This window comes from Aspergillus caelatus (assembly GCF_009193585.1).
Source record: "Aspergillus caelatus strain CBS 763.97 unplaced genomic scaffold BDV27scaffold_88, whole genome shotgun sequence".
Classification (NCBI taxonomy): domain Eukaryota; kingdom Fungi; phylum Ascomycota; class Eurotiomycetes; order Eurotiales; family Aspergillaceae; genus Aspergillus; species Aspergillus caelatus.
The window spans coordinates 78,377-99,641 of record NW_022475351.1 but is presented as its reverse complement, the minus strand read 5'-3'; the positions used below and the strand labels follow the sequence as shown (position 1 = coordinate 99,641).

The following is a 21,265-nucleotide window of genomic DNA, read 5'->3' as shown; positions in this document are numbered from 1 at the left end:
TAGCTGAAGTTGGTGGGTTGCAAAATTCGAAAATATATTTACCCTTAGGCATATATATGTACTCTCTCTTTCCCAGCACCGCCCTCAGGTCGCATCAAACCGAATGATGTTAATAAAAGTCCCACTATTGATGATTACCGGAAAAGGGTTTTGAGGAATGCCGTCTATGTCGTAAGCTGCCGTCGTATAGGTAAAGGTTACGGTAACATCAACATGACCGGATTCCATTGAGAAAGGACGGATTCAGATATAGCCCACAAATACCTTTAAATAGCGCATGTAGTTGAGGTGAAAATTGGAAGTCTTAAATTCCTACTCTATCTCAATACAATATTGGATGCTATTCGAAGGCCGGCCATGTCTAACACACCTTCCCTTAATATAGCCTTAATCGCCGAACAACGGTCGACCTTCCACAAGCAAGGTTATTCAGAAGAAGAATGTGCGGCTTTACCACACAACGGTGAAACCGATACTGTTTTGACTACACTGCGAGAACTTGGCCATCATGTTATACTAGTGCCAGGAATCCATTCCCTTGTCAAACACCTAGCGGCTGGCACATATAAGGATTGGGATCTGGCATTTAACATGGCACAAGGCTTTCATGGGCCATCCAGGGAAGCCCAGGTTCCGGCGCTGTTAGACGCCTACCAATTGCTTTACACTTTTTCTGACGCTGCCACGATGGCACTTTGTCAGAATAAGGTCTATACTAAGGTACCGTATCTCTTGAGTCATCACTTGAAGACCACGGCCCTGCTAACAGATATGGGCACTTAGACTATCCTGACTCATCATAACATACCCACAGCTCCCTTCTGGGTAATCTCACGAAAGGATCAGGAACTGAGGCTTGAGAATCTTAACAATATGTTATCGCACTATCCACTCTTTTTGAAGCCAGTTATAGAAGGATCTTCTAAGGGGATCGACGGATTTAACAAAGTGACAGACCCTGCAGAGTTAGTATCGGCAGTCAATAGGCTAAGATCAATATTACCCGACCAAGATATCTTAGTGGAACCTTTTCTGCCTGGACGGGAGCTTTCAGTGAGCATTTTAGGAACTGGTGTCCAGAGTCGTGTGATTGGCGTAACAGAGTTACTGTGGCAAAATCCCTCCAGCGACAGTAACAGGGGAAGTGGAAGTTCCAGCGGTTTAGAGTTTGCCAGCAGATTAAGCAAGGGTAGCGACACAAATATGCTGGTAGCATGCAATAACCCTGGACTTATGACTGAACCACAGGTCAAGATTGCCTGTCAGGTTGCATTGGACGCTTGGAGGACTCTTGGCTGCCGCGATGCTGGACGTGTCGATATTCGATTTAGCTCCAATGAGCAGGATGCTGTCCCTAATATTCTAGAGGTAAGTCTGCTAAGGTCGACTTCACCTCAAGCAAGATAATTTTATCTAATTTCATATAGCTTAATCCTATTTCCGGCCTTCTTCCCGGCCATTCTCCGTTGGCGAGCAGTGCCGAAGAAAATGGGATCCCGTACAAAAGCTTGTTGGCAGCAATCATCCAGAGTGCTCTCGCCGGAAGGTCTGCTTGCTATTCTTAGCCAGCGAATTTATAGTGATGTATTCGGCCTAATTGTTGATGTCTTCTAATATTATCAAAGACAAGACATAAACGAGTGTTATAGCTATATACTACACACTACTTTGCTTTGACATGCCTATCTTTATGCGTCTTATGAGTGTTGTAATTGTTTTCTAGTGCTTTCCACCTCACTGATTAACAGCTCCATTACTAGAACTGGTAAATTGTTGTTGGTTTGATTTATGTAGACGCTCATCGAGATGTCATCTCAGTAGATAGGTATAATTCCACAGCAACGAGCCTCGCCACATGTACAACGGTTACAGTAGTAGGTGGCATATGCTGACTTGGTATTTGCATGAACAGAGAAACAGTCCATTAGTATCGTGCTATCCGTGCAGCAGTGGTGGATATTATGCCTATACCTTAATAATGGGAACATTACGCTCCTTGTTGGCCCCTTACAACTGTTTTATGGGCGTAAGTTTATAGATTCTATATACGCTGAGTACGTTGGGGTAATGGGAAAATATAGGCCTGGGACTGGGGTTCTATAGAGATAGTTTCCATACTCATCATCGCTTTACGACGTGGCTACTAAGAATAGCGATTATGGATTGCTGAAGCAATGACATTCCCTAGGACAAACGAATTGGGCGGGGGATACTCTCCAGGTATAGGCCAAAGGTCGCAAGGCACTAGTGGATCTTATAAGGGCACAAGTTGTTCTTCACTTGCCTCAAACGTGACTGGAAATATGCATGTAGTTAGGACGGCAGGATACAAGTTTCGTATTATTATCCCCAGGGATCTATTATGGTACCGTATGGGTCATCTCTCGCTTTTGCAAAATTCGCAGTAAGGTCAGCCGTACGATATTCTACTACATCCCATGCCGATTATCCTATAATCGGGCATTTGTACTAAGGATGCTAACGTTCATGACATGTGATTAGAACGATATGCTCCAATTGGGCCGGAACCAGGACTGAATATGTTAGTCCGGCTGGTCCGGTGTCTTACATCCAAGGGCAGTCAGGCTTTTAGTAGACCGGCCATCCAGACTGGCATAGAGCAGTGAACATGCTGGTTGATTTTCCAAGAAGCATCCGCACAATTGTTACGCCTGGGTATTTGTGCAAGGACTCTACGGTCAGTTAGCTATCTCGTCTAAATTTATCTTACTTAACTAACCTTAATGACGGAAAGTTACTAAAAGTCTAAGAAGATTAATTTCTAACTACTAGAGAAATATTTTTTAAACCGTATATAGATTATAATAGTTGCGCTTAGTAGTAGTTGGTATTTGTGCCATATATTTTCCTATAGACTGGGATGGTAGGTCTCTTACTGTATATGTATAGCCTCAGGTATTGCTTCCAAAGAGATAATATATCTCTAGAATACAACGCTGCTTTCTGGACAAGCTATACATGACCTCTTTGCTATTGGGAATAGCTGCCCTCTCTATTCGTTGTATAGTTATGCTTGGGGGTTACTGAAAAGCCAACTCGCTTCATAATTCTGGAGTATCACAATCCTAAAGGCAGCATATTTGCCTGACAAAGATTGGGCGTGTGATAGCTCTGAGAAATTGAACCGTCTTTGGGTTCCATTCTAACTTTTTTTTTAAATATATATAAAATCTTTATTCTATCTTAATCTAAACTTTATATATAGTTATTCTACCGGAAAGGGAAGATTGTGGTAAAATTATATAAAAATAGTCCCCCGCGGGGGACCATAGTGCGGTCCTAGCCCTATTAAAAAGACCAAGGACCGGACCATTTCTAGGCCTAGTCTCAGGTAACAATACCCCGCTGCAAGTAAGATACCCCGGGCCCGACGGCCCATAATATACTATATGTATGGGAATTGTGTAGAGAATCCCGATCCTCAAGCGATTTATTCTATTCTACTTTATATATAATCTTCCTAGTAATCTGAACACAAGATATCTCCCCCTACTGCCTATCTTGAAGCTCGTTGGTCTACTAGGCTCCGGCGGCGTAGCGCTAGCCTGATCACGTACGCCGAAGGCGCCCTTACACAGAGATATACGGTCACAGTGCTACCGAAGGATGCAACCTCTGCGACCAGGAAGCCTATATTTGCGTGCCGAGATAGAAACCTAAGCGTCAGAACCTACTGTAACTATATCTTATTCTATTAAAGATATAGTTTATACTGACTAATATATATATATATATATCTTCTACTATCGATTTACTTTACGAATCAAGGAATCTATTATAATAGATCTTTTTATGTACAATAAAATATATTGTCTCTAGATCTGTACTAGTTATTATTATACAGTTACCCTGCAGTATCTAGATCGGTATGTTTATGTTACAGATCGATGATGACTCTGCATGATGGCTGTATTGTATACCCTGCCCGTTGTGCATATACAGCTCGGAGGCCGAACGGCGACAACGGATCACATATCCATTGACTTTTCAATAGTGTATAGTAGCTCCTTGTCAGTCTTATCTTGTTAGGAGAATAAGGGGTTTCTTCTGGATATAAAGTTAGCCTAATATTAATAGAAGAAGAAGGCAAGAATCAGTCTTCTGTCTGCCTCATATCTACTGCTTAGCTTTCTGCCTACGTACCCTTACCTAGTTGACAGGTCTTCTACCCTGAATAGTAGATTTTCTTTGACAGTAACCCTAGAGACCTAGAGTACCAGAGCCTATAGTTAGTTGAATGTGATGACGTCCGAGACAATAGCCAGCTATTATTGTAACGGAGGATCTACTATACAGGTTAGATAGCCTGTGAACTAGGTAAGGAAACTTAGGCGACAAGAGAAAGAGATATCTATCATTGACTTTGTAGTAGAACAAATACGAAGACACTGATTCTTGCCTCTTCTGCCACTGTCTTCAGACCTCCTTAAATAGCTTAGAACCCCTCCCTTTGGGTGGATCTTTCCTATTGAAAAGTTGGTGAAAGGGTCAGCTAATCTCTTATCTGGCTGGTTCTAAACCGCAGAGGAGACCATGGCCTATGTACAAGGAGCCAGAATGTACGGGGACTCGAAAACACAACCTCCATCTTCAACTTTTAAAGTCACATTGGCGAACACACCCTATACCAAACGTATAAAATTTAGTCAAGACCCGCCCATCCCGGTTGGAGATTAATAAATACCAAATAGATTTGCACAGAATGTATGCCGCGCACATATGCGGATTTGACTTTTGGTTCTCACCTGCAACTCCACGAGCCATCGCGACCTGAGAACTTTACCGATCACCGAGGTCGAAAAGTTTGACGAGCCATGGATAGACAATACAGAAGAATAAGACAACAGTCAGGGGAACTAAGAAAGTTGGGAAGACCAAAAATATGACTAGGATCATGCGGATGATGCTGAAGTTGGAATACGTTGTGTTTCTTGTTAAACTAAGTGTCAAATCAGTCTTCAGTAGGGACCAAAAAGACTAACAAAAACCGTTGAGAATCACGAAACGCACTTGAATCAATTAGGAGCTCTATATGACGGAGAAATCGCAACGGTCAGATTCAAAGACGACTCAGGAAACCCAGTGTCAGTCAAGGGATATGGTTGAGCAATCGCTTGACATGATTAGGTGGTATTCAGGCGAAAAGGAGAATCGGGACATTTGATACTCTTAGCAATATTGTCACAGGCCCACACCCGAACTCTATGAATGGACGTATTCTGTGGTGTGAAGATAAGGCTCTAGGCAACACTAATTCAAAGCTGCATTATTGATATGTGCAACTTACCCTCTTTTTTCAATATTGCCAGCATCCTAGTTATTTCAGTCCCATCGCTGCATGAAGCATTCTCAATCTTCACAGATTTCTCGGTAGTCTCAGGGAATGCTTAAAAAATGATTCTCACCAATACTAAATGCTCAACGGTCCAGGTAAATCTCGGAAGCTTTTTCAATCTGCTCTAATCACCCTTGACCCTTTGCTTTTGAATATTTTGGTTGTTCTTCATTTGCTAAGTTGGTACACCTTGATTGAAGTATATACAGATGTCTTCAACCCGAAGCGGGACTAACCTTTGGGCAGGAGAATATCGGGCTTGCTCATAGTGATCTCGAGAGATCGAAATATTCTAAGAGGGATACATGTACATAAACGCCTATTGAACCTGTCCTCTAGAGGATGCGGAGACGGGAAGAAGTAGTAAATTAACGCGAAGGGCCGACAGCAAGGCTATCTATTGTCCGTTTACCTAAAAACACCTTCTTATATAGATGATGACTTGCTGTTACCTTTTCCTAGCCTGGAGCTTTATACAATGATGTGGAGGCTGCGATAGTATTGTAATATTACAGAAGATGATGCTAGAGCGGCTGAGCATGACTGACGGGTATTGATGCTGGCACATTGAGTCGTGCAACTTCTGTATCAATAGTGGTTCAAAAGAATTGCAAGGTCAATAGAAAGTGCCATGCCTATAATAAGAGTACATTTTGTATCCTCATACGCCAAGTTCTCCTGACTTGCAATGTTTGTGAGACTGAACGGGGAAGATATCAGATGGCTCAGGCTCAGAAGCCTCCAGATAGTCCATTACTGGGCCGTTGTACCGTGCTTTAGCATGTAGCCACCAGTTGGCGAGACCAATCAAGAAGCAGGTCCCCAGAATCACACAAGTATAGTCTGGAGCGTGGGGAATGTGATTAGTTTGGTCTCCGATAAAAGAACACACGCCCATCTCAAGACGGGTGGCACTTACTCATCATAGATGGGGCTGTGGGGATAGTGACCGGAAGACAGAGGACAACAGCCATAAGCGTGATGAACGCGACTGCGTAGGTATTGACGGCCCAGCCCAAGCTACTAGGCATTCGAAAGCTGCGTGTAGGAGCCAAGAAGGCGGTTGATCTCTTCCGAGCAATGACCAGAAGAATCGGAATACCAAACGATAATTGCTGTAGAATCACGGACGATCCTACAATAGCATTGAACGCTGCCACATAGGGAAATGTTAGCACAGGCGCAGTGCCATCTAGGTTGATGAACTCCTCACCGGTTTGCGAGGCGAGGTATATGAAGCCGCAGAGGAACGTTAGAATCCAGACCAAGAGTAGGCTCCACAAGGGAATATCCAGCCGTGGATGAAGTTGCTGAAGACGCCGAGAGAACAGTAGTCCATCATCACGAGCCAACGACCAAGCTAGGCGAGAGGAGGCCTCCTGGGTAGCAATGATAATAGTCAACGATAGGATGATGGTGACTGAAGATATAGCAATGGCGATTGTACGTGATCGGAACCCTTGCTCCATGACGACAAATGGGATCCATCTCAGAGAAGTTAGTATATGCAAGCTCAAAATTTCAGCGCAAACTTAACTGGTAGCACTCACTTATCAGTGGTCATGATCTCTTCCATGTCGGAGATGGCATACACTTGGGCGATCGCGTAGGCGAAGCCAGTAATAAAACCAATTCCGATTGCGCCCATCATAGTCCGCGGCACAATCCTCTCTGCGTTGCTGCTTTCTTCGGCCATATGCATCGCAGCGTCGAGGCCATTGAACATGTAGCATGACGATGAGAGACCAATGAGGAAACAAACGCCGTCTGGCCATCCAGTATAGTTCAAGAATGTATTCCAGACAAACTCATGGGGCTCTCTTGGGTTGCCTCGCACAAGTAAGATAATGAAACACGAGAAAAATAGAGCAATTGTTAGAATGACTTAACGAGCAGTTAGATCAACGAACTTTCTTTAAGGGTTTGTTCCTATACTAACATGCAATGTTGTGTGTCCAAGGGTTTCGTTTCAAGATAAAGGCGGTATATAGCATCGCAAAGAGAGCAAATCCTTGGTAGACAAGGAATACATGCCAAGTCTTAGGCTCGAACCCGGAAATGCTTGTCGATACTATCGCCAGGAGCTGCTGAGCCGCGATGCTAGCCACGGAAACTCCAATAGCGAGCCACGAGAAAAGCGATAATAAGCCGCACGTATAAGACAGCCCTCGTCTCCATCGCTTCGGAGCGAGAATAGAGGCGAAGTGATACTGGCCACCTGCTGTGGGATACACGGCGGCCAGCTCTGCCAACGATGCTGCTATGGATAAGTAGGCCGATGTGGCGACAAGAATCGAGTAGACGAGGGTGGCTGGTCCTCCAGCCCGCAAGGCCAGTTGAAGACTCCCAGCAATACCGGCCCAGCTATTGCATATAACGAACGCCATGCATAGTAAAGTGATGCCATTCAGCTGTTTCTTCGCTTGTCCTGGAACAGAGACCGCCATGGTTGATTGCGAGGTCGGCTGAGTCATTTTCGTTGCGCTCTGAAAGGATCTCCGCTGCCTGTGATTTTGACTGCTGGAGAGGGAAATCGGTGGCTATTAAAGTGTTGGAAGTGCACTCGCTGGCCATTGACCAGTAACTGGAATCTAGCTGCAAGAATCGGTTGGGAAACTAAGTAGGAAATGCACGCTTATAAATTCAATTTCCTCCAATCGCTATGCGGAGAGAGAGGATCGCTGGCGTGGAGAAAATGGAGAAAGGAAATATTCAAAAGCCATATATCATGTTGTGTGCGGAGTCAGAAGCAGCCCCAGATCTAGGGAACATTCTTTGTAAGTATCATCTCCGTTATGCTTTTCGAATTATCCTGGCAGGTCAGTATGTCTCCAAACGCAGCAATTTCCTTTTACTCAAACGGAGCTGTGGAGTATTCTGCGGCGCAGCTTCTCAAATGGACTTGCAATAGTTTCGACTTTGCTGGAGCAGGGAATTGATCATTTCCACAATTGATTCAAAGACGTCATCTCAAACCAAGACTCGTGTTATGTTTCACAACCACATTCCTGGCAAGAAGTTCGTTCTTCGGCTTTCGGTCTCCGGCTTTCGGGTCTGAGTGCTTGGTAGAGAAACTTCAATAGAGATTGGTTGACTTAAAGATCTACTGACCACTGGGTATGTCGATCAAGTCTCCGCACGAACTTGGCTTGAGCTGCTCTCTTAACCAAAAACAGACTTCGATAGAGTGATGTACAGGATATACCATGTAAAACAAAATAGCATCTGAATCTCTTGAAATTTCGTCAAGAGCGTTTGATCACCTTGCCTCATTCTAATAGTCTTCCTGCTTTTAAGGCTGTTCAACGATTACTACTGTAAAGAAAATCAAGTGGCAACAAGCACAGAACTCGTCTCTTCAACTGGCCATTTCAAGATGGGGCTCTCGGATGCCCTCGGCACGGTTCGATGTTTCCCATTGTTCCCAATGTTACTAGTTCTTCTAGTTATCGTTCTATTCTTTTGATTTGCTTAAATGTCACTACTGTTGCTCTCCGAACTTGACGATCGGTAGCGTTCATCAACTGACATCACTTGCAGCAGCCACGCTGGCCAGGAATTACCAATTTTTCTCTGAGATTAGATGCTTCCACAGTTGTATGTAATCAAGATACACGCGAGAATGGTACGGCTGAAATTCAGGTACTGGTAATTGGCTTCACTTGTGGAGAACGGCGGGGGTAGAAGAACCCTCGATAGAGGACCAAAGCCTAATTCATAACCATAAACGACGAACAGATACATGGTTTCATATTTTGAGGGACAGGAAGATATGTCTGAGGAAGATATGTCTGAGATTTTGTTCACCCATTCCATTCCTTCCTGCCTCACTAGCAATACTGTCATCTGTATTTATGTTGCATTACTGTTGACTTTGCTGGCACCGCTTCTGATACATGCCAAGAAAATGTCTGTTAACATTAGGCACAATGTCGAAGGCCGAGGGCCGAAGCCGATACGCCATTTGACTTTCAATTTACGCACCCGATTGGTGCCCCGTAACAGAAAGTTCGATTGTTTCCAGAAAAGGTTTAATCACAGTGCGAAGTTTCTCATCCCTAGAAGGAGCTTTGTTGTGCGCCATTGCGGGGCCCCGCACGGTTGACTTTAGTCTTTTTATGGCTGTGCATTTCTTCCCATCTACCTATATGCCAGCATCTAAGACATTTCAGAGGTGGATTGCTTTGAGCTTTATTACCGCATACAATGATACAATCACTCCGGCAACGGAATAGCTCCGGCAGAGGTTGCTCCATCGGTCCACCCTTGAAGAATCGTGCCTCCGTGGCTTGCTGTCGTTGCCATAGCCGCAAAGTACGATGTGATGTGGCACTAAGAGGTTCACCATGTACCAATTGCAGTTTAGATAAAGTTGACTGTCTTGTGCCACAAACGAGACGAAGGTGTGTGTCGGGTATTGCCCACCAATAGTTTCCTCATGCACGAACTAAAAGCAGAAAACTAACAACTTCATTGTAGAAAGAGCTATCTCAAAGTTGAAAACATCTCACAGGTCGGCTCACTGGTCAGTAGTACCTTGAAGAGATCTCACCTTCCCACTGATACGCACGACTTGCCACGGATGGCTTTTGGCTCGGCTTTTCTGAGCACCTCCCATAATACTTTTTATAGTGAGATAGTCCCTGCGTTGTCTTTTAATTCTGATCTGATTTAGTCATCATCAGGTGGTGCAGGAAGGCCTTTCGACACCACAGAAATGCAAACATTACCAGATCAGTATGCTTCCGAATACACTTGTTGTACACTAAAAAATCAGGCCATTGCCGACTCGGGGCCTTCGGGGAAGAATACCCCGCAAAGATCAGTGTTTCCAATCTCGCAAGAACCATATATGGGTTGCAGTACACTGCCAAACTATATCCGCGAATTACCAACGACGTTGAGTAAGGTTGACATTGATTACCTCATCTCCAAAGGCGTCTTACTCATTCCAGAATTGACTCTGCGAAACGAGCTTCTCAGGGCCTATGTTCATTATGTTCATCCCTATATACCCATTCTTGATATAGAGGATTTTCTTCAGACCATTTTGGAAGGTGACCGCAATCGCCGAATCAGTTTGCTTCTGTTCCAATCTGTCATGTTTGCAGGGTCAGCATTTGCCGATCTGAAAATTCTACAAGCTGCTGGTTTCGAGACGAATAGAGTGGCCCGGAAAAAATTCTTTGATCGAGCTCAGCTGTTATACAATTTTGATTACGAGACCGATCAGATAACTATAGTGCAGTCACTTCTTCTGATGTCTTACTACTATGATGCTCCCGGTCACCAGAAGGATTCCTGGCATTGGATGGGCGTCGTCTTGTCTCTGGCCCACACAATCGGTCTCAATCGTGACCCTATCACGCTAGGCATGGACTTGAAACGTCAGCGGATGTGGAAGCGCATCTGGTGGAGCATCTATGTTCGAGATCGCCTCATTGCTCTAGGCACACGACGGCCAATCTACGCGATTGACGAAGATTCGAATGTGCCTGTGCTTTCCCTAGATGATTTCGAGCTTCAATGCTGTTCACCTAACATAATCAAGCTGTTCGGTGGATCGAATATCCTAGAAAATTGTGGCGCTCGGCGTGAACTTGCTCTAATGTTCATTGAAAAGACAAAGCTCTGCATCTTGTTAGGCTATATTCTTTCGACTCAGTACTTCACAGTTAGATACGAGTCTGGGATGCCTACTGAAACCATGATGTTGAGTCCGAAAAGCTCAACTGCAGGTGAAGGGAAATTGTTTCATCTCAATTTACTCTTGGAGAACTGGCTGAGCTATCTTCCCACGGAGGCTCATTTTACACCACTGGGCCACTCGAAATTATCTGACGTTCAACAAGTGCTTCATTTGCACCGTGCAATCTTGAAGATGATCTACCATACTGCCAGCAGTGCTTTACACCGCCCACAACTCACATCTATCACTCCACCGACCTCTTCCCATTCCAAGTTTCAAGAAATTTCTGCTTGCAAAGTCTTCCATGCCGCCATGGAAGTAACGGATATTGCCCTAGAGATGGACAGCCTGGGCTTGACTTCAAATTACCCTCCTATTGGCGTGACTGTCCTCATGCCAGCAGCGATGGTTCATCTGTTGAAGATAAGATCTGATAATCGGGGCGTACGAATAGCCAGCTCTCAACGTCTATGCCAATGCATCCGTATCTTGAACTCCTTGCGCGATGTTTATGCAGTGGCTGACTTTGCCTGCACGATCCTCAAGGCGGCTATCCAAAAATCTGGTGTCCGCATCACAGCCGCTGAAGAAGACGCGCATTCATCATCCCTTCGCGATCGGTTCAACGATGACGATTTGCCAGACACCGTTCGGTGCAGTCCCACACCAAAACTACAATCAAGCCCCCTTGGTCAATCAATACCGGCTCCAAGACACCTTGAGGAAGCACCAGTCCCCGGTCAGAGCACCGAAGAGTTTCTGCTTTGCAGCCCACTTCTGTTCGACAACGGTAGTAGTGGCCTTTTGAGGTGCAACGCAGACGAAAATAAGGAAAGCCTCAGCTGCTTGATGAATCTACCAACCGACTGCCAGACATTGCATGATGTCTTTGATGATCTCATCAAATTTGACGAAGATTGGATACACGATCCAGCAAGTGGCCAGTGAAGCATTTCGTCCTAAGGGACCATCATGCAATTTGAATGTTTGCTCAGCACTTGTGACAGCTTTTGTTGTCAAATTACGTCACTACTAGAAATCCGTGAATTTGGTAACGCTACATTCGTCATGTCATTACAACGATGTTTTTTTAGCCTCTAACTATCCATCCAATACCCAAAGAAACAGAGACCATGAATCGGTATCGATCTATATATATATATATTGAACTATCTAATTCAGTCATCCACAACCCATTCATGACTTATCAAAACATTTGCCTTGTAAAAATATAAAACACACCAAATGCATCTTCACTTATCTGCTGAAAAACAACATGAACATGCTGCCATGTGATAATAATAAACTTTCCTACGTTCCTCTTCCATCATAATATTATTCTCACATATCGCCGTCATTGAAACTCTGTTCAGGCCTCTTATGATTACGTTTCCCCCAATCGAGCCTCAGTGGCGACTATTTCGATCGTAAGCTTCTTTTTGCACGTGACCGATCCCGGACATGTACTAAGACCAAACGCGGGTTTGGGTTTGGTTTTCAATCTCCTTACCCGCCCACGGGCAGCCCACCGCGGGTTTTTGTTGATTGTAAAGTGATGCTTCAATGTTCATATTATTGAGGGACTTGATTGTGTGTTGTCTTGGATACAAGTAGACTGGGAGACACGTAAACTATATATGTATGCACGTGATCCCAGCCTCATTATTATCTCAGCAACCGGGATATTTCAACACCGCCCACGGGTTTGCTGACTAAGACCCAACCCGGCCCATGGGCTGGGTTTTCGCGGCCGGGTTTTGGCGAGGCCTATATGTACTACTGTTTAGGTATCAGGCTTGCTACAAGACAAGGTAACCGATTTTGCTGGCTTTCTTATATAGCTCCAAGTCTAATTTCTACCAAATGAAGATACCAAAATATTTGTTCAGAAGAGATCCTTGGCAATATATTTTTCATTCCAACACTTCCGTGTTAATTGAATTTGTCTTTCTATTAATAGCAAAGAGTAAAACGGACTGTAAAAAAAAGGTTAGATACCACAGAGATCAACTGGACAAGGACAGATACTCAGAGGTACCACGCCATCCAATACATTTCCAGCAATCGAAAATATGAGTCGGATCATAGCGATTTTTGATTTCAAACAAACGATCGTAGTTGGTGCCAAAAAAGGTCATGTCCCAATCGGGTTCCAAATAATGGCCTTCATTGACGTAACACCTGTCTCCCATTGTTAAATTCTTCACAAGATCCACAGATTCAAGCAGGTTGTTCACAATCTGCTCTTATTCAGTCGCTGGAATACCATCTGTCCAACAACCTGAATACACAAGATGCCAGAGAACATCTCGCCAGGCTGGGTTTTAGCCGGTCGCAGTTCCGTTGGGGTGATTCACCGGAGTGGTAAAGCTCGACACAGAGAGTGTAAAGATTGATTGCTTTCGCAGGATGCAGTTGGAACCGGTAAGCAGTTAAGACAGCGAAAGTTCCGCCTCCACCTCCACACATAGCCCAGAATAGATCCGGGCCATTATATACATTCATAGTACGTTGCTCGCCATCTGCAGTGACCACGTCAAATTCCACAGCATTGTCGACCATCAGCCCATAGGATAGCCCAAATATACCATAGCCACCGCCTTACCCAAATCCTCCAGCTAAGGCGACCGTGCCTTCGTTACTACCGGGGGACGTTCATGTTAGGCACTTCAAAAAACCTGTAAGTATCGGCAGCTTGAACGCTGGCTCCTATCTCTCCAATATTCTGACCATCTGAGGAAGGACATCCCTTGACTTTAAAGCTAGAATGGTATAATATGTTGTTCATATAATGAGTCCATATAGCTAGAGAATTTGGTGCTGTGCCACACTCCAGGTAGTCGTGGCCTGTGTTCTTGATTGATAGACACAAATTATGTTGTTTCGCGAACTTGATAGTCTCGGAAACATGAGCAGGGAGTGCATTCACACAGTATGTTGATAGTCGACCCAGCTTGCACTGGCTGAAAAGTGGCGAATGCCGAGGGAGCACGGATTGTAAGGTGCAGCCGCTCTTGTGGCACGTTTCCCAGTTCAAAATCTCAGTAGCTCCGTAGACAGCACTTTCGGGCAGTAGAATTCAGGTAAGACCTTGACGTTTCATGGCAAGGATTCGAATTGTAGTTCTCCGAGCTTGGATAGCATGAAGCAGCGAGAGGAACCATAGCATGCAAGTTCCCGCCCAATGTCACGTTGAATTGGTTCCACTCACTGTCACTGGGCTAGCAGGGGTTTCCTGGCAAACAGTTGTAGCCGGGATCATTGTCTGGCAATTCTGCGAATGCCGATGTGAGAATAGTCGTAAAAATGACGGGAACCGCGTAGAGGCGCAATTTTTTGAGCATTTTGAAACCGTTGATGACTCTCAACAAGTCACAGACTCTGCTGAGGCTAGTTCTAAAGAAGAATAAAGGGGAAGGTCGCGCAGTATGCCCTTATATAGTACTTATGCAAAGCTCGTTTTCCAGTGTTTCTTCCGTCGCCAAGATTAGGGCAACCAGGGTCCCCAAAGCGAGGCACATGTGATAGAAATATACTGCTACGTTTTATGATATCAGCACTAGTTTGCGAAATGCGGATCGACATCTAGGCTGATCTAAACTACTTCGTATAGGCACCAGTTCAACACACTGTGGAGAATACGCTGCCGAAAGACTTGTGCTGGAAGACCCGGGGGAGACATGCCGCAAAAGTTGCTGCCTGGATCAAGGCCCAGAGTTTTCACAATATAACCAAGTATGCGACGCGATCCTACAGACTGACTGGAAGGAGTTTATTCGAAACACAACATCATCTTAGGGCCGGTTTATTCCACCTTGCGTTATTTCCGAACATACGAATGAGAAGAACATTAGTTTCAAAGGTGGCACAATGAGGGAGAGTCTCAGTCAAATTGCAAGAGAGCTTCACACTAGCTCAGTGCAGCTCATGGCTTTAACATTACTTATGAGGACCTGATGGCTCTCTATCTTCCGTAATCATAGCGCCTTATTAAAGGGATTATGAAGGTCCTAGCACAAGCCTTTGAGGGGCCAGAGAAACGCTCTCATGTGGTTTATCTTGCGCCCTCAAAAACTCAATTTTACACAAATCAGCACGACTTCCTAGATACTTTGGAAGACATAGGTATGTTTTTGAGCTCTAGTTTCATCCTTAATGCGGGGTAGAGCGAAGTGACTGGATCAATGAACCATTTCAGTTGACACCCGCGTACGACACTCTTAGGGAGTTGAGAAACCACTTCAAAAGATATGATAAAGGTTTAGGCCGCGACCAACCAAAATCAACGTGGCTCTTCTACCATACGTCATTTCGCGGGCGTTTATTTCGGAATTGGGTTGGAAAGTGGGTGGATATCTGAACTTTGTTCATCATGGGCTTTTCGAAACCCGAGACTTAGAAGCGATCTATCGGTCCTCGGTCATCAATTCTCGATTACCCCACGGCCTTCCTTCTTTCTCACTTGATACCCGAAGAAAAGATAATATTGGTACAGTGAAATAGACGTGACAATACCGGATATCAATTATTACAAACTCATACCACTCTCGGCATTGTGAGTGTTCCGCAAACTCATCGACTACACCCCCTTCAATGGCACCTTAGTATCAACGCCAACCAAGATGTTCTTTAGAGTTTGGGCTTTATACCGAGGTAATAAGTCAAGTTTGGAGATACAGGTTGCTCCGGGCGGGCAAATCATTGTCCCGAGCCTCTTCATCTATCCATCAGGTGAACATCTACTGCTGGATGCGTTCGAATCCACTGCGCTTTGTAAGGCTTACTCTTGGGGTGAAAATTAGCTATATAAGCGCAATGCCCACTCCACCATAGCGCCAGAAATAGCCTCAAATCATCGTACTCGAAACTGAACTATCCAACTCAGCATAATGACTTTCAACGTTTTCGAAGATTTCCGGAATTCAATCGGTGGTAAACAGACCACTACCTCTGAGAACCGCCATGGCATCAACCCGGCTACCTCGGAGCCCAATCCAAACGTCCCTGTTTCTACCCAGGAAGATGTAAACAGAGCAGTCGCCGCTGCCGAAGAGGCCTTCAAGATTTGGGCCAACACCCCCTTCGCCGAGCGCCAGAGGGCTGTTCTTGCATTTGCTGATGCAATAGAGAAGTATGCTTCGGACTTTGCGAAGCTCCTTGTTCAGGAGCAAGGTAAACCGGTATTGTATCTACTATGTGAATCGGCACATGACAAGACAATGCTAACAAACCTTTCCCAGATGCACGTCGCAACACTCGAAACAAATACGTCCACGCAGATGCTCCGCCAAATGGCGAAGATAGCTGCTGATATGAAGGTTGAGGTCGTGGAAGACAGTACAGAGCGTAGGATCATTGTCCGGCACACTCCCATTGGTGTCGCTGTCGGCATCGTCCCTTGGAACTTCCCTCTCTCTCTTGCCTGCCAAAAGATTGCGCCGGCTGTGCTCACTGGAAACACCATAATTATCAAGCCATCCCCCTTTACCCCTTATACTGGCCTTAAACTGGTTGAGCTGGCGCAGAGCGTTTTTCCTCCTGGCGTTGTTCAGGCGTTGAGTGGTGATGATAACCTTGGACCTTGGCTCACCACCCATCCTGGCATCGGTAAGATCAGCTTCACGGGCTCTTCGGCAACGGGAAAAAAGGTTATGGAAAGTGCTAGCAAGACTCTGAAACGAGTTACACTTGAATTGTATGTTACTGCTTGAGATTTTACAACACAGACACTGACAAGAAAAGGGGGGGGAAAGATGCCGCCATAATCTGCAGTGACGTTGATATAGAAACGACCGCCGCCAAAGTAATCACCAATTTCCTGAATATTATTATGATAGCCCTCTAACAATAAAAGGTCGCCTCTCTAAGCTTCCTTAACTCAGGTCAAATCTGCGTCGCCATCAAGCGTGTTTACGTGCATGAATCCATCTTCGAAAAGTTCCGCGATGCCATTATCGCCTTCACAAAGACCCTTAAAGTTGGCGAAGGAGACAAAGAAGACACTTTCATGGGCCCTATCCAAAACTCCATGCAATTCGAAAAGGTGAAGCAATTTCTGTCCGACCTTACTTCCGAGCAAATCGCCCTTTCCAACGGCACCAATCAGCCCTTCGACTCCTCCAAGCCAGGCTTCTTCATCAACCCCACTATCGTCGATCGCCCCGCCGATCACTCACGGATTGCGATAGAAGAACCCTTCGGTCCGATATTGCCGCTTATGTCCTGGCGTGAGGAGAACGATGTAGTCGCCCGTGCGAACAAGACCCGCATGGGTCTTGGTGCATCCGTATGGTCAGATAACGAGAAGCAGGCTGAACGTATTGCAAGTAAGCTACAGGCTGGGAGTGTCTGGGTGAACACGCATTTAGAGCTTGATGCTCGTGCCCCATTTGGTGGGCATAAAGAGAGTGGACTTGGTTCAGAGCTGGGTATGGCTGGGTTGGAGGCATATACTAATTTACAGACTCTGCATTTGAAGAAGAAACCTTGAAAATTCAGCCAAGATGTTGATCCTTTACACGGATGAAGGGAACGCATTTCTAGCGTATCAATCTTGGCTTATACTAGCTTTCCGAAAAATCTAAAATCAGGCAAGCATACACTAGGCTAATATCAATGATTCCAACATTACCCGGGCTTTTCATAGTCGAGTCATAATTAAAAAGATCATATTCACAGGATAATTGAATCAATGTTTCTCAATGATTGTTGTTTTAGACACACCTTGAATTAAAGCAGCGGTGGATTACCTCGCTCATTATAGCCGCTTCTCAATTTTTGTAAATTTGTATATTTTAATGTCAATGCAATGTTCGTTTCTCCTTTGCAAAGTATGACTATTCTCAGAGGACAATTTTGACCGGTCAAGCTGAAGAGAGACACGAGGCATTGGACGAAGTTCAGGCCTGATGCGATTCTTTAACTCTTCGCAGTCTCCAAAAAATTCGACTGCCATTCTGCAATGGTTCTTCCAGATGAGTCGCTTGTTACCGCTTAAATTTGAGCTTCCCCATACGCAAATAGATCTTCCAGTTTCTGGAAAGAAATTTTTCCGCAGGTACAAAAAGAGTCATTTACTTATCAAAAGACCTTTCCACGACCTCACCACCCTATGTGACTGGACTCAAGTCTGATACAAGCCTGAATTTTACTGACAACGTGTGGAAACCCCAAGATTTCCTTAATGAAGGTATACAGTTCTCATGGCCATAGGAAAACGTGGTCATGGTAGGCTTTCTTAAATAGATAATCAATGGAGGTTATGCACGACAAGAAGTAGCAAGCCATAAGTGGTGTGTATACGAAGGTAGTGAAAGCAAGATATAGCTCTGAAGGCTACTTCAAAAGTTTGAAGATTCGTATTGCTGCCCACGATATCGCCTACGTCAGCTTTTTGACGATTCGGTATGGTCAATCGTATCGACATGTCAAAGAATTGACGCTATTGTCGTCATGCAATATCGTCAATATCGTCGGGGTGGCGATACAATAACAAATAAGGGTATTCTAGAAAGGAGGAAACTATCGGCTGACTATCTGCTGACAGCGGTAGTTTCTACGTCTGTGATATGTTCTGGGGCGGCTTTTACACAAGTATATTTAACAATATAAAAAATAGTATTGAGAATAGTTATTTAGTCTATTTAATTATTCTTAACTTAGACAACAAATATAGCTATATCCCTCGAGATAAGAATACCTTTCCAAGACGACTTTGCTCTTACTATATGGTAGACCAACATCGGCTCTATTGACCGAAGACAAAATTAACGTATAGAAACTGGTAAAGTAGATTATAGAGAGTATCTACTTCTTTTCTAGAGCTTTAATATATCGGTCAAAGACCACCTGTGACAAGGGTCTACAGGCGATATAAAGAGCCTATACAATCTTATATACAGCTTCTTATTTTATGTCCAGATTATTCGGTTTCTTGCCTCTAGCCAGAGTCTCTATCTGTACTACAGCTAAGGTTGTGAAAGCTGTTACTACAGGTATATAGATATAAGCTGGGTATTTTGCTTTGAAAAAGCCCGCTGTCGCGAAGATTACTGTCTCTCTTACATTAGGCTCAAACAGTAGTGTTGTAAGTAATTTGACCACTTGAGAGACTACTTTCCCAAAGACAGGTAAGTATATATATATGTTGCGAAATGGTCAATGAGCTTTCTCTCTCTAGACAGAATGACCTAGTGTGTTTTTTTAAAATGTGAGTATTAACATTTCGTGCAATTCAATACAGGATACAGGAGCTGGTATCTCTTTGTCTTTGTCCTTGATACTAACAAGTAGGCACTTTTTTATAAAGTTATAAGTCTTCCTTTCTTCTGTCGTGGGCATTTCCTCACAAGTACAAGCCGGAAATCGACTTCCAGCTGACATTTTTTGTGGTGATAGATTGTAAGTCGAACAGATTAATGTAGGTAATAATCAAGGAGGTACAGTTTGACCAAAATCATCATTGATGACAACGAGACAAGGGCACTTCTCTTTATAAGTTTGTACCTGGCCGTCTAGCTTGTTACGGTTGGCTGGCAGAGGGGGACCCATTTTGTTCAGCTTAATAACATTACAAATGCTCATGTAAGCCGCCCTCTCTTAGTATCTCCTTGCTCAATAAGCTTGAGTGGGATGCCGACAAACCCTGGCGCGTCTCTGGAAGAATTGAATAGAGACGTCTTGCCCGTTCTGGTTCACATGCTACCTTGGTAATACTCAGCACAGGGGCCCCTCACTGCCCTCTTGACTCAGGCCTCATGTCTTCGGCACCTTTCGGCAATGTGAGCTGGCGATAGCAACCAGCGTCGTCAACTGATCAGTGACGCCATCTCTGACATCAACGAAGGCAATTGACGTCCCGGTTATCAAACACAGATCATAGAGAAGCTTCTTGATCTGTAACACTTTACTTCCAGGGATGGCTCCCAGACGAGATACAATGGGCCCATCACTTGAACGATTACAAATTCTAGCATATTGTGAACTGACTGTCTAGTTTATCAAGTTGTAAGAGACAATGCCAGTTTTTTAATATTTCAAGTAGCCACTTGTGTGTTTATACCATTATATCCCTCGAAAGGATAATACTAATATAGAAGACATAACCTTCTGCTATACAGGTCGCTATCTGCTAGAATATAAGAAGTTGTTTTCCCTTGAACATGATAGACTTGCGAATTCCTTGTCATTACTAGGCCTGCACGCTTTTTGAGGTCCTCACAGGCAAATTCAGAGAAGTCAATAAACATCCCGGGAATCAGCTAATAGTAATCACAACATTACTATCAGTAATTTTTATATATCTATTGAACACACTGTTAATCATAGTATCTAAATATATTTTTAAAATTATTTACTGGACTGTCTCAGAAGTCAATATTCTATACTCTCTTTAAGATTGAAACTCTAACCAGAACCGCCTATTTTGCGGAGTCTCAATATATTCCCAGTTACTCTTGACAATATTACAGTATAACAATAGACAAACCATAGTTTGCCGATCTGATTGAAAATTGTATATTTGTTATAAAGGGCCACTGAACATCTCAGCTAACTAAGCTACAGGATACAAAGTTACCGAGTTATATAGATTATAACTACTGAAGGCAGTATCCAAGATAAAATTACCTGTAGGTATGAGCTACTCTTGCTGAGTGACGTTCCAGTAACTCAGGCCTCGGTGTATCAGCGGGGAGGTAGTCGTGTAAATTCACTGGTTTGTAACCACTGCTACAGTAGTTTTCGAAATCAGTTCGATCTTGAACTGTTTTGACTTGATTCCGGGAAAATAAACTCTAAATATGCGAGCTCTGATTGGACATTATTTTAAACATTTTGTTATAGACCGCTTTCTAGAATAGTCAAGTGTATTTTACAGTACGTCTTCAGTACTATGTGTGGTGTATTTTACACGAAATTTGCATATACACGGTGCCTCCTCTTCTTCCCTCATCCTTTCGTGACAATCAGCAACGTCTTGCACAACGGCTTCCTGCTTACCGTTATCAGTCCAAACGACATGGCTCCAAGACTCTCGTCTTCAAAGCTTGTTTTCATCCGTAATATGATAGAGAGTAAAATTTTCGCTGTATCTGAAATGGTTGAACAGGCTGAATGCAGCAAACAGACGATCGGTATCCGCAACAACTTGCGACAATTTGGAAACTTATACGCATCACAAACCCGAGTTGACGAAAGCGAACGGTGACGCTTCTAATCAT

The 21,265-nt window shown here is 44.2% G+C and overlaps 4 protein-coding genes across 4 annotated transcripts; 3 read left to right on the top strand and 1 right to left on the bottom strand.

The window, feature by feature from the left end:
• Nucleotides 1-354: 354 nt before the first annotated feature.
• Nucleotides 355-1,565, top strand: BDV27DRAFT_172329 (D-alanine--D-alanine ligase family protein; the record flags this gene model as incomplete). The annotated part of the gene is made up of 3 exons (XM_032075837.1): nucleotides 355-720; nucleotides 784-1,368; nucleotides 1,428-1,565. The coding sequence occupies 3 exons, from the start codon at nucleotides 358-360 to the stop codon at nucleotides 1,563-1,565; spliced, it is 1,086 nt and encodes a 361-aa protein (XP_031927578.1).
• Nucleotides 1,566-6,017: 4,452 nt separating this feature from the next.
• On the bottom strand, nucleotides 6,018-7,803 carry BDV27DRAFT_145252 (uncharacterized protein; the record flags this gene model as incomplete). The annotated part of the gene is made up of 3 exons (XM_032070387.1): nucleotides 6,018-6,199; nucleotides 6,570-6,868; nucleotides 7,292-7,803. 3 exons carry the CDS (start codon nucleotides 7,801-7,803, stop codon nucleotides 6,018-6,020), a joined length of 993 nt encoding a protein of 330 aa, XP_031927577.1.
• Nucleotides 7,804-9,562: 1,759 nt separating this feature from the next.
• On the top strand, nucleotides 9,563-11,993 carry BDV27DRAFT_172327 (Zn(II)2Cys6 transcription factor; the record flags this gene model as incomplete). The annotated part of the gene is made up of 5 exons (XM_032075836.1): nucleotides 9,563-9,759; nucleotides 9,836-9,995; nucleotides 10,032-10,183; nucleotides 10,220-11,784; nucleotides 11,866-11,993. The coding sequence occupies 5 exons, from the start codon at nucleotides 9,563-9,565 to the stop codon at nucleotides 11,991-11,993; spliced, it is 2,202 nt and encodes a 733-aa protein (XP_031927576.1).
• A 3,941-nt stretch (nucleotides 11,994-15,934) lies between these two features.
• On the top strand, nucleotides 15,935-17,535 carry BDV27DRAFT_172326 (aldehyde dehydrogenase family protein; the record flags this gene model as incomplete). Its single annotated transcript, XM_032075835.1, has 4 exons — nucleotides 15,935-16,225; nucleotides 16,286-16,740; nucleotides 16,788-16,848; nucleotides 16,900-17,535. 4 exons carry the CDS (start codon nucleotides 15,935-15,937, stop codon nucleotides 17,533-17,535), a joined length of 1,443 nt encoding a protein of 480 aa, XP_031927575.1.
• Nucleotides 17,536-21,265: the final 3,730 nt, after the last annotated feature.